General features: G+C 56.4%; 2 protein-coding genes across 13 annotated transcripts in view; one reads left to right on the forward strand and one right to left on the reverse strand.

The window, feature by feature from the left end:
• The window catches only part of DDIT3 (DNA damage inducible transcript 3), a 4,834-nt gene extending 1,932 nt beyond the window's left edge, over positions 1–2,902 (reverse strand). The window contains exon 1 of one of the 3 annotated variants that reach the window (XM_009181045.4): positions 2,835–2,902. The gene's annotated coding sequence lies outside the window, so the exon portion shown is untranslated. Of the gene's footprint in view, positions 1–2,665; positions 2,780–2,834 lie in introns of those variants that run through there. The other 2 variants (XM_003906660.5, XM_009181044.4) reach the window with 2 other exon arrangements.
• MBD6 (methyl-CpG binding domain protein 6) lies at positions 2,890–12,409 on the forward strand. 10 transcript variants are annotated; one of them, XR_634749.3, is made up of 15 exons: positions 4,951–5,240; positions 6,306–6,369; positions 6,561–6,697; positions 7,001–7,103; positions 7,235–7,397; positions 7,629–8,669; positions 8,847–9,508; positions 9,783–9,936; positions 10,125–10,294; positions 10,420–10,836; positions 10,942–10,994; positions 11,222–11,285; positions 11,436–11,605; positions 11,871–11,934; positions 12,195–12,403. XR_634749.3 is itself a non-coding variant. In XM_009181062.4 (13 exons), exons 3-13 carry the CDS (start codon positions 6,585–6,587, stop codon positions 11,508–11,510), a joined length of 3,015 nt encoding a protein of 1,004 aa, XP_009179326.1. In that variant the 5' UTR covers positions 2,890–2,995; positions 6,306–6,369; positions 6,561–6,584; the 3' UTR covers positions 11,511–12,403. The 10 variants fall into 10 exon arrangements, 6 of the variants coding, with proteins under 6 accessions (XP_009179326.1, XP_009179324.1, XP_003906708.1 ...); XR_634748.3 differs by having other exon boundaries at positions 11,436–11,934; XR_634747.3 differs by having other exon boundaries at positions 11,871–12,403.
• Positions 12,410–12,418: the final 9 nt, after the last annotated feature.

A 12,418-nucleotide genomic window follows, 5' to 3' on the forward strand; every position in this document is an offset into this window, starting at 1 on the left:
GTCTCCATCTCTTGACCTTGTGATCCACTTGCCTCCCAAAGTGCTGAGATTATAGGCTTGAGCCACCGTGCTGGGCCCTTATTTTTCTTTTATCTCCAGCCTCCTACTGGTCCGTCCTTACTTCTGGTCTTTTTTTTTTTTTTTTTTTTTGAGACGGAGTCTTGCGCTGTCGCCCAGGCTGGAGTGCAGTGGCCGGATCTCAGCTCACTGCAAGCTCCGCCTCCCGGGTTCACGCCATTCTCCGGCCTCAGCCTCCCGAGTAGCTGGGACTACAGGCGCTGCCACCTCGCCCGGCTATTTTTTGTATTTCTTAGTAGAGACGGGGTTTCACCGTGTTAGCCAGGATGGTCTCGATCTCCTGACCTCGTGATCCGCCCATCTCGGCCTCCCAAAGTGCTGGGATTACAGGCTTGAGCCACCGCGCCCGGCCTCACTTCTGGTCTTGTGGGGTATGCATACTTGGTCCCTGTAGCCATTTCCAAGGGCAGAAGAGGGCCTGACTTTATTTTTAGTTGCTGACATTTGTAGTCCTGGTTACATAATAGCAAAGTTCTGGCCAACTCAGCTTTCTCTAAATTCAAGGCAGGCCTTAAACCTGCCAGGGTAAAGACTAAACTATAGGGAAGGGAACAAATCGTAGCATTTTCCTAACTCCATTCCCACACTGACATCCTCCAAATGTATATTTCCAGTCTGGACCTCTTCCAGAACTTCCGACTCTGCTGTCTACTGCCTACTTGCCATTTCTTTTTCAATGTCTAATAGGCACCTAAGACTATGTGCAAACTTGTTGATTTTCCCCTTCCAAGGTCATCCCCATCTCAGATGACAACTCTAGTTGCTTAAGCTAAAAACCTTGGTATCATCCTTCATTCCTCTTCTCTCACACCCTGCAATCCAAAGTACTAGCAAATTTTAACTTTTTTTTTTTTTTTTTTTGAGATGGGTCTCCCTCTTTTTGCCCAGGCTAGAGGGCAGTGGCGCAATCTCTGCTCTGCAACCTTTGCCTCCTGGGTTCAAGCGATTCTCATGCCTCAGCCTCCTGAGTAGCTGGGATTACAGGCATGCACTACCATGCCTGGCTGATTTTTGTATTTTTAGTAAAGATGGGGTTTCACCACGTTGGCCAGGCTGGTCTTGAACTCCTGACTTCGTGTGATCCACTCCTCTGGTCTCCTAAAGTGCTGGGATTACAGGCATGAGCCACCATGCCCGGCCCTTAACTCATTCTTTAAAAATGAGTTTTTAAAACTTTGCTTAGAAGAATCTAAACACCTCTAATTCCATTCTTTCCAATCTAGATCAATTCACCACCATCTCTCAATTACTGCAGAAACTTCCTGATTGCAGAAGGTCTTCCCATTTCTTCTCTTGCCACCCCTCCGTAAGTCTATTCACCATACAGCAGCCTGAGTGAACCTTTTAAAACAGGTCATTCCTCTGCTCAAAACTCTCCAATGACTTCCTATGTCATGTCAGGGAAGTCATTGGAGGGTTTTGAGAGGAGGAATTACCTAAGGTAATTCCTGACCACCTGATGTAACACAGTAACCTCCATCCTGAACATTCTCCATTCCTTTCTCTGCTGTAGCTTTCTCCATGGCACTTATATTTTGTTTACTGTAGGCCTCCCACTGAGATGATTTTTTCCTCTTGCTCACGGATGTTCCCTGAGCCCCAAACTGTTTGGCACACAGTAGGTCCTCATTAAGTATTTGTTAAGAATGAATGAATTCCCCCCAATCTCTCTTATAGGGAAGGGGCAGACGCAGAGTGGCAGCTGCCGATCCCTAGGGACTGAAGATGCAATATTGCCCGAAATATTTCTCTGCAGGGCTGTCCTCCCTGGGGAACCCTCCCTTGCCTTCCAGTGTGTGGGACTTGGCTTTCATCAGCAGTGGAGCCTCAGGTCAGAAGGCTGCAGAGCCAAACAGGGGGCTGGCCTGATGCAATGGTTACACAGAGATTAGCTGGGAGACAGGACCGGGTTAAAGAGGCAGGGACTAATCCCGAGGGAAGGACGATACCCTGGGGAGACCCCAAATGGCCTCCTACACTTAAGAGATCCAGGCTGCTCTCTTGTGCGGGAGGCCCAGAGACCTCTACGGCAAAGGGAAAACATACTGCTCCCTGTCCATCGGCACCCCTCCCAAAGGCTTGTGTCAAGGTTCCCCTTTCAGCCCTGCAGGGTCCAGTAGCCCCAGCTACCGAGGTGGCCATGCTGACACCAGAGACGCTGAGACTGAGACAGGATTGGGGGTAGGGTAGGGAGAAGGCCGATGGTGGCGAACGGGCGGAAACGGCTTGAGCGATGGTAACTCAGTCTTAGAGCGGGGGTGTGTCCTGCTGCCTCCCCCCGGACAGGCCTAACGAGGTGGCCTGAAGTTGGCTACGGGAGAGAATGAATTTCCCTAGGGCAGCCGAGGTCCCTTTGCCCAGCAGCACAGAGCAGGGCCCATGCTCCGGCTCCGGGCAGGGGTGGAGAGACGCTGTCGTCCGAAGCAATGGGGGTTTGTAAGCACCACCCCAGAATAAGGGACTCTCCCCATTCCTCTCTCGGACGGTCCCTGACTTCACTGTGGAGGCGTGAGGCCAATCCTAAAGAGCGGATGCCCCAACTCTGAGGAGACGGGAGGGTAAAGGGCAGATGGGAGTCAGTACTCGCCTCTCTCCTCAGGTTCCAGCTCTGATTTTGGCTCTGTCGCTGCCACCCGCTCATCTTCAACATGATACGCTCAGTGCCTTAGACTTAAGCCTCTGACCTCGGGAGCGCCTAGCTGTAATCTTTTACCATGGCCTTGCCCTCCTCTCAGGGGCGGGACCCCAAAACCTACCAATCAGAAAGTGGCACGCCGGCATTGGCCCCGCCTCGTCCCTCGTATCCGCCACTCAGGAGCTCCGCAGAACCGCCCCCGTCGCTCCCTCTCGCTAGGGGGTCGACGTAGTGTCGGACCCGGAAGTGGCTTTGGGTCACGAGGCTTCACGGAGGCGGTGGGTGAGTCATGCGCGCGCGCGGAGGGGAGTGTAGCGGGGGGAGGGGAGGAAAGGGGGGCGGGGATGATGCAATGTTTGGCAACCGGTGTCTCCACGCGCACGCGCAGGGGACTACGAGGGTGGTGGGAGGTGCAGAGGGTGGGGGAAAGGAGAGAGGGCGGGGCGCCAGCTCCCGGCGCCCAACGGCCCCAACGGCTATCAGCGTTGGCCGTCCGTAGTCGGTCGTGTGGAGCCTCTTTGCCGCTTGTCTCCCCCAGAAGCTGCTGTTCCGCCCACCTAGCTTTAGCCGGCGTTTTACCTCCACTATAAGGGACTCCCATTTTCCTTGGCCCCTCCCAGCTAATGGTCATATAGGCCTTTTGAACTTTTCCTTTGAAAGTTGGTATCCATCCACTGGGATTGTCGACATCTCGAGTCTTCTTAGAGAGGTCTCCGGGCTCGGTGACTCATGCCTATAATCCCAGCACTTTGGGAGGCTGAGGAGAGCGGATCACTTGAGGTCAGGAGTTCCAGATCAGCCTGACCAACATGGTGAAACCCCGTCTCTACTAAAAATACAAAAATTAGCCGTGTGTGGTGATGCGCGCCTGTAATCCCAGCTACTCTGGAGGCTGAGGCAGGAGAATCGCTTGAACCCTGGTGGCGTATGTTGCAGTGACCGAGATCGCGCCACTGCACTCCAGCCTGGGTGACAGAGCGAGACTACGTTTCACCGAAAACGAAAAACAAATTAAAAAACCGGGTGGTCTAGCCCCGTAAATCTCCCAAAAGGGGCCGAGGTACTGGAATCCCTTGGTAGTCATTTTCCGCTTCTCTCACAACAGCGCCCTTGACTTTTACCTTGGAGTTGCTAAGCCCTCAGCCTGCCAGAAGTCATGTATTTTACCCAGTGGACCCAATTCTGTTTGGCCACCTATTTTCCCCCACTGTACTCTTACGGCTTTCTCCAATACCAAGACCCTCTCTTGCTGTACCAGACAGCAAGTCCTGTGACTCCCTGCTGTGAGGAGCGCGGCACAGGCCTGCCTCCTAGGTGTTCGGGTCGAGATTTACAGCGGAGTCTCATCCTGGGACGTGTAAGTGCACTTCAGCGCAGGACAGCCCTGGACTGGGGAGACCGGGGCCGCGATTTTAGCCTCAACTCTCCCTCACTTACCAAGGGATCTTACCGTCCTTGTTTGTAAATTAACGAGTTGTAAGGGTAAAATGAGAACCATGAACTTGGAGGCAACTTGAACAAAAGTAAAACGCACCACGCAGAATGCAAAGTATTTTTCTTGTGCCTTGAAAACAGAGGCCATGTGGTGGCCTGTTACATATCCTGTCATACCCTCATGGGGGCAGCCAGAGTTTAACTAGAAACTGTCACAAGGCCGGTTGTGACTGGAGTGGTGTGTCTGTGACAGGTCTTTGGTTAGGCTGCTCCGTTGCTCCACACCTCCATTTCCCCTCTGAAAATGGGGGTGGTGTGGGGGGTGGACCAGATGGTCTCTCCTGGCCTACAGACAGACCAGGTTGTCAGTGACAGGCAGAGGTCATGTGACTTGACAGGCCGAGGTCGTGTTGTGACATGTTGACCTGGAGAGGCGGGTCAAGTCCCAGCACACTACCCGGGAAGCCTTTGGGGCGGGGCAGGGCAAGTCGCGACTTTCATCTTTCGGGCCCGGCCCCTCCCGGACCTGGCATTCCTGGCTCCCGCAACAGACTGTGGCTTTGGAAGGGGCCCCTCCCCAAGGAGGGCTGGGATTGGCCACCAGTGGCCTGGGAAGAGGCGCAGATCCTTCCGCGGAGGGAGGGGGGCCGCGTGGGGTGTTTGTTCTCTTGGGGATTAATGGGGGGTTGTGGGGGAGGGGTAGGCGCGCTCCCGCATGCGCACTGCGGCCCCTCCAGTTGGCTCGTCGCTGTCCGCTGGGCGGGGGCCCGGCCCCGCCCCTCTCCCGTCCGGGCAGCGGCGGAGGCGGCGGTGGCTGCGGCGGTGGCTGCGGCAGCGACGGCGGCGGCGGCGGCAGCGGCAGCAGCCTGCGCAGTGCCTTCTGGGAACGGAATCCCCAGGGCTGCCCCTGGCCCCCATGGCGCATGCGCGGGAGGCCGCTCGGTGATCCGCGGCGGCGGCAGCGGCGCTTCCTGCTAGGACCGGCCGGGGCCGTACCGGAGGCTCGGGCTCCACCGACCCTCCTCCCACCCCCTCCCACTCACTCTCTGGGCCGCGACTGCGCAGGGCGGGGCCGGCCGAACCATGGGCCGCGGTGAGTGCGGGGCCCGGCCCCCCCACCCCGCCCCTCCCCCTCCCCTCCCCTCCTGTCCCTACCCTCTGCCCCCTCCGCGTCCTCTCGGCCCCTTTCCCCGGCCCCATCCCCACTCCCCCGCCCTCACCTGCCCCCGCCGCTTCTCCCTCTCACTGCCTGACTTCTGCCTTCTTCACCGCCCTCCCCTCAGTGCTTCGCCCACCCTCCGCCCGCCCTCTCCCCAAGTTCCTTCCTACTTCGTGCGCCTTCCCCTCCTCCTCAAGCTGAGGGAAGCAGTCTGGGTGACAGGGCGCCTTGTTATGAGAGGGAAAGTTTGGAAGCCGCCAGTGTGGGGTGGGAGCGATGGTGAGTCTGGGGAGGATACCTGCAGGTTGGAGGGGCTTCCCCTCCTATCGGAGGATAGGCTCTCTTGGAGATATCGGAGAACAGGCTCTCTTGGAGTCAGTGGGATAGGAGGTTCTGAATCTCTTTGCCTTAGGCTTGAGGGAAAATCAGGAGCTTCTCAGGATCCTGGGAAAAGACTGAGCTGTGATCCTCACCTTTTAAGACCCGAATGAACTAGATCAGCGATTGTCTGATGGAGCAGGCATGGGGGGAGTTCTGCTGGTACCACCCCAGCGGGCAGTTGGGCAATTGCCTGGTGACCTGTGGGGCAATCTGTACTTTTTATATCATCTTCCTGGGTAGGGAACGACAGGAGCCAGACACTCTGGGAAACTTCCTAGTGGCCTAGCATTATGGGAATGTGCCCATACTCCTGGTTGAAGTCTTCAATTCCGAATGGACGGAGGCCTTGCCCTTCATATGCCTAAGAATTGTGCTAGACTTTCTTGGTCCCAGGGAGCTGAGGTTCTGACCCTCTGGTCCCTAGGGACTGGGCTTGGAAAGGATGGTTGTAGACTAAGCCAGCAGATCCCCAAGGTCTTTATAGGCGCTTGCCTCACATTGTTAAGGATTTTTCTCTTGAGAGGATGTAAGGATCTTTCTCTTGAGAGGGTGCTGGGCTGTGGTGCTCTTCAGAGTTGGGCAGACTCCTGATAGTCCCATCTCTACTTTGCGTTGCAGGTGTGGGCTAAGCTGGTGGCCCCGGCTTTAGACTGGACCCCACAATGTTTGCAGAGATGTTCAGGTAGCTGTGGTGATACGGCAGAGGACTCCTCATTCTCCCTCCCAGCTCTCTGAGGGGTTCCCCTTGCTCCTCTGGGGCTTTCCCTGAGTTTTCTTGGGTCTCCCCACAACCTTTGCCTTCCTGGAGTCCTCCCTCAGGTACCTCGCCCAGTTTAATCCTCCTAGTGCCTACATGGATGTCTGTGTTATCAGGCACGCGGGAGCTGATTACACACAATGAATGGGGGCAATGAGAGCAGTGGAGCAGACAGAGCTGGGGGCCCTGTGGCCACATCTGTCCCCATCGGCTGGCAGCGCTGTGTGCGAGAGGGTGCTGTGCTCTACATCAGGTACGGATCTTCCCAGGTCCCCAAGCTCTGCCACTCCAGTTGCCCGGGTTTTCTTTCTTCCGCTTCTCCTCTCAGCTCAGCTCTCTGGTACCCGATTGCTCTCCTCTCTTCCCCTTCCTTCCTCAGCCTTTTTGCTTTCTGTAGCTCTTGGCCTTTGAATCCATTCTCCCTCTTTCTGTGTCTTCCCACATTCCTTACCCTCTGTTCTTCTAGGAGGATCTGTAACTTCAGCACTGTGCTTTAGGAGTATTGCCTGATTCACTGCCAGCTAACCCCATGTCCTCTGACCCTGTCCTCTTCCAGTCCAAGTGGCACAGAGCTGTCTTCCTTGGAGCAAACCCGGAGCTACCTCCTCAGCGATGGGACCTGCAAGTGCGGTCTGGAGTGTCCACTTAATGTCCCCAAGGTCAGAGTGGTGAGGGGTACCTGAGAGTACAGAGATAAGCTAAAAGTCTTAATGCAAATCTACTGACTGAGGTAGCCCTTTCCACAGATTCCAGCCCCTCAGGGTCCCTGTCCTTGCTTTCCACCTTACAGGTTTTCAACTTTGACCCTTTGGCCCCGGTGACCCTGGGTGGGGCTGGGGTGGGGCCAGCATCAGAGGAGGACATGACCAAGCTGTGCAACCACCGGCGGAAAGCTGTTGCTATGGCAACTCTGTACCGCAGCATGGAGACCACCTGCTCACACTCTTCTCCTGGTGAGTCTTCTGCCACTTTACAGAAGACGGAGGAAAACCTAAGGGCTTGGAAGGCTGGTGGTGGGAGTTCCATGAGAGGGAGCAAAGAGAAAGGGGAGTGGGTGGGGAGCTACGTGGTGAGAGGAGGGCACAGGGAGGTTGGGAACTTGTGGGAGATGGGACTAATGAAGACAAAAGAAAGTTTTTGGAAGGGGAGCCACAGGCTGACCCTTCATTTTTCATTTATTGCAGGAGAGGGAGCGAGCCCCCAAATGTTCCACACTGTGTCCCCAGGGCCCCCCTCTGCCCGCCCTCCCTGTCGAGTTCCTCCTACAACTCCACTTAATGGGGGTCCTGGCTCCCTTCCCCCAGAACCACCCTCAGCTTCCCAGGCTTTCCCCACTCTAGCAGGCCCTGGGGGACTTTTCCCACCAAGGCTTCCTGACCCAGTCCCTTCTGGGGGCAGTAGCAGCCCCCGTTTCCTCCCAAGGGGCAATGCCCCCTCTCCAGCCCCACCTCCTCCACCTGCTATCAGCCTCAATGCTCCCTCATACAACTGGGGAGCTGCCCTCAGATCCAGCCTGGTGCCCTCTGACCTGGGCTCTCCTCCGGCCCCTCATGCCTCCTCCTCACCACCTTCAGACCCTCCTCTCTTCCACTGTAGTGATGCCTTAACACCCCCTCCCCTGCCCCCGAGCAATAATCTTCCCGCCCACCCTGGTCCTGCCACTCAGCCACCAGTGTCTTCAGCCACTATGCACCTGCCCCTGGTCTTGGGGCCCCTGGGAGGGGCCCCCACGGTGGAGGGGCCTGGGGCACCCCCCTTCCTTGCTAGCAGCCTACTCTCTGCAGCGGCCAAGGCACAGCATCCCCCACTACCCCCTCCCAGCACTTTACAGGGCCGAAGGCCCCGTGCGCCGGTGCCCTCAGCTTCCCACTCCTCATCACTTCGTCCCTCTCAGCGTCGTCCCCGCAGACCCCCTACTGTATTTCGATTGCTAGAAGGGAGAAGCCCTCAAACCCCTAGACGGAGCCGTCCTCGGGCCCCTGCTCCTGTCCCCCAACCCTTTTCTCTCCCAGAGCCATCCCAACCAATTCTCCCTTCTGTGCTGTCCCTGCTGGGACTCCCCACCCCTGGCCCTTCCCACTCTGATGGAAGCTTTAACCTTTTGGGGTCAGATGCACACCTTCCTCCTCCCCCAACCCTCTCCTCAGGGAGCCCTCCCCAGCCCAGGCACCCTATCCAGTCCTCCCTGCCTGGGACCACCAGTGGCAGCCTCAGCAGTGTGCCAGGTATGTGAGTGTTGTGGAGCCCTTCCTCATCCTGGATGGAAAGAGGCAGCCAAGGGATTTAGGGGAATGTTCAGAGAGCTCTTTGAGGGTTTTCTGGGTTGGGGGCAGGGAGGTTGGCTTCTTTGGATGCTGGGAGAAAGGGCCTCCCTTGAGCTGAATTTCTCTCCTCTTTTACAGGTGCCCCTGCCCCACCAGCTGCCTCCAAAGCCCCGGTAGTCCCCAGCCCTGTGCTTCAAAGCCCATCCGAAGGGCTGGGGATGGGGGCGGGCCCGGCCTGCCCTCTGCCTCCCCTGGCTGGTGGAGAGGCTTTCCCTTTCCCCAGCCCAGAGCAGGGCCTGGCACTGAGTGGAGCTGGCTTCCCTGGGATGCTTGGGGCCTTGCCTCTCCCTCTGAGTCTGGGGCAGCCTCCACCTTCTCCATTGCTCAACCACAGTTTATTTGGTGTGCTGGCTGGGGGAGGAGGACAGCCTCCTCCTGAGCCCCTGCTACCCCCACCAGGAGGACCTGGTCCTCCCCTCGCCCCAGGAGAGCCTGAAGGGCCTTCGCTTTTGGTGGCTTCCTTGCTTCCTCCACCACCCTCAGACCTTCTTCCACCTCCTTCAGCACCTCCCAGCAACCTCCTTGCCTCTTTCCTGCCCCTGTTGGCTCTGGGCCCCACAGCTGGGGATGGGGAGGGATCTGCAGAGGGAGCCGGGGGTCCAAGTGGGGAGCCATTTTCAGGCTTGGGAGACCTGTCGCCCCTACTTTTCCCCCCACTTTCAGCCCCCCCTACCCTCATAGCTTTAAATTCTGCGCTGCTGGCTGCCAGCCTGGATCCCCCCTCGGGGACACCCCCCCAGGTGAGGATGGGGGTGAGTAGCTGGGACAGAACACAACGTAGAATGAGAGATGGGAGCTGGGAATCAAAAGCTTTCAGTTTCATTCCTGAGCTCTTCCTTGGGGCCTTTGGGGAGGCCTTAGTTCTTGGCTGGGGTAGGATGACTACAAGAATTGGGTCTGTATTTAATAAGCATGGTTTATCTCACTTGAGGCTTCAGTCAGATAGTGGATGTGAAAGCACTATAAATCTGTTGAGTATTTTACACACGTGTTAGAATCATTCTTTTTTCTTAGCCCTGTGTCCTGAGTGCCCCCCAACCTGGACCACCTACCTCCAGTGTCACCACGGCAACTACTGACCCGGGAGCCTCCTCTCTGGGCAAGGCCCCCTCCAACTCAGGGAGACCCCCCCAACTCCTTAGCCCTCTGCTGGGTGCCAGCCTGCTGGGTGAGTCTGAGGGAGTGTGAATTCACACTCTTGGTGTGAAAAAGCAGCCGTAAAACTTGGGAGTAGTGGCTGAATAAATTGGGGAAGAAAGTCTTTGGCCACTGGATAAAGCCTAAAGAGAATAGTAGGGTCTGCTCAGCCTAATTGGTTTGCCTAGGGAGAGACCCCTGACTATAATTTCTCAATAGGTGACTTGTCTTCGCTGACCAGCAGCCCTGGAGCCCTCCCCGGCCTGTTGCAGCCTCCTGGCCCTCTTCTCTCTGGCCAGTTGGGGCTGCAGCTCCTCCCTGGGGGGGGAGCTCCTCCACCCCTCTCAGAGGCTTCTAGTCCCCTAGCCTGCCTGCTACAGAGTCTCCAGGTGAGGGTGTGGGCATGTGTTTGTCAGGGAGATAATTTTTTCTCAAACTGGAAATTTAGGGCTTTCTGAGTTATAGCAGAAGAGGGACCGTATTTGGGATTGACTGAGAACTTACTTTTTGCCAGCAGATCCCTCCAGAGCAGCCAGAAGCCCCCTGTCTACCCCCTGAGAGCCCCGCCTCAGCCCTCGAACCAGAGCCTGCCCGGCCTCCCCTCAGTGCCTTAGCCCCACCCCACGGTTCTCCCGACCCCCCAGTCCCTGAGCTGCTCACTGGGAGGGGGTCAGGGAAACGGGGCCGGAGGGGAGGAGGGGGACTTAGGGGCATTAATGGTGAGGCCAGGCCAGCCCGGGGCCGAAAGCCTGGCAGCCGGCGGGAGCCTGGCCGACTGGCTCTCAAATGGGGGACACGTGGTGGCTTCAATGGACAAATGGAAAGGTCCCCAAGAAGAACCCACCATTGGCAGCATAATGGGGAGCTGGCTGAAGGGGGTGCTGAGCCCAAGGATCCACCCCCTCCTGGGCCCCATTCTGAGGACCTTAAGGTGAGTGCAGAGTGCTGGCAGTCTGGGCTCAGGGGCTCTGAGGAAAGGCTGGGGCTGTGGTACCTTTTTTGAAATTTCCCACACACACAGTCCATCTTTTCTCAGGTGCCCCCAGGAGTAGTCAGAAAGTCTCGTCGTGGCCGTAGGAGAAAATACAAGTGAGTGATGGGCCTACTATAGTGCTGGCCTTTGCCTACTTCTTTTTGGTTTGGACAGTTCTAATGTCCAAATAGTGGCTTGGTTTTCAAAAGGGCACATACTTATTTGAATATGAGTAAGGATATTATGCCTTTACTATCCAAATGTAAAAAGTTTCCCACCCAAACTTCTGAAATTCACCTGGTGCTTGGGAGCTGTTGCTGATCATCTGTGCCCCTTATTGCAGCCCTACGCGGAACAGCAATAGCTCCCGCCAGGACATTACCTTGGAACCCAGCCCTACAGCCCGAGTAAGTGTGTGTTTGGGTGGGTGGGTGTATGGGTAGGGTGTAAGCGATGAGGCAACAGGAGTAAAGGAGGGTTAGAGGGAGTGGGGAGAAAAGACGACTTCCTGATACCTAGCAATTGACCACTTCTTTCAACTTCTCCTCTGGTATTAGGCGGCTGTCCCTCTGCCTCCCCGGGCCCGCCCTGGCCGTCCTGCCAAAAACAAGAGGAGGAAACTGGCCCCATAGCAGCCATACCTGGAGCTGGATCTAACCCTGATTGGGGAGAGCTGAGTGCTGAGCCTTGGGAGCCCCTGCCAGCCACCTGCACCTGTGGACAGTGGGTGGGGGCACTACTCCCCACTCAGAGCACAAATGCAACTCCTTCCCTACAATCCCATCCTGAGCCATTGCAGGGGGCAGGGAAGTTCACCCCCTCCCCCCCAAGCCATGTCACTGAAAAGGCCTGGGGGGGGATGGTATATGGCCCTTTCCCCACCAGGCGCTAAGGGGAACACCCCCTTCCCCAGGTCTTTTATTTGTTTAAGTTATTTTTGCACAAATGACTCTTTTATATTTAATTCGATTTCATTGCCTCCCTTCTTAAAGCCAACAGGCTCAGTTTACAAACCTGTGAGCTACTGTTGGCTGCTGCCCTCCTTCCCAGTGAAAGGTACAAAGCAATAAGCATCATGCATCCTCCCCTTACCCCTCCAACACCCCTCTGCCTCTGGCTCAGGTTGCTCAAAGCACAGATCCCCTCTTACCCCTGTCCCCAGGTTTGAAACACATAGCCTCATTTCAAGGTGTAGCCAGGTTCCCCCCACTTTCCTCTGGGATATAAAAAAGGGGGTAAGGGGGCAAAGAGAGCCCTCTGGGCCTCTCCTCCCATACACACTACACTGCCCCTTCTCCCCCCATCAAAACGCTCAGAGACGTTGTGATGATGCGACTGAGGATTATGCAACGTGGTCCAACCGGAGCGGCCAGCATGACCAGCTGTCCAGGGGCTGCCTCCTGCCTTTTCTTTTGTAAAGACAAGACCCTTGGGAGTTTTAATTCTGTTTTGTACTTGCCCTATGGGGCCTCCACTGCTTTTCTATGGGAGACACTCTTAATTTAACAGATGAGAATATTTTGAACCTCTGGCTCTGGCT

This window comes from Papio anubis, chromosome 9, assembly GCF_008728515.1.
Source record: "Papio anubis isolate 15944 chromosome 9, Panubis1.0, whole genome shotgun sequence".
Taxonomy (NCBI): domain Eukaryota; kingdom Metazoa; phylum Chordata; class Mammalia; order Primates; family Cercopithecidae; genus Papio; species Papio anubis.

Excerpts from the sequence above, each read along its gene's own strand:
- MBD6 (XM_009181062.4), top strand. The coding sequence starts at position 6,585 with ATGAATGGGGGCAATGAGAGCAGTGGAGCAGACAGAGCTGGGGGCCCT. Across the intron at positions 6,698-7,000 it reads GGTGCTGTGCTCTACATCAG|TCCAAGTGGCACAGAGCTGT; the intron begins GTACGGATCTTC and ends GTCCTCTTCCAG. Across the intron at positions 10,837-10,941 it reads CCCATTCTGAGGACCTTAAG|GTGCCCCCAGGAGTAGTCAG; the intron begins GTGAGTGCAGAG and ends ATCTTTTCTCAG.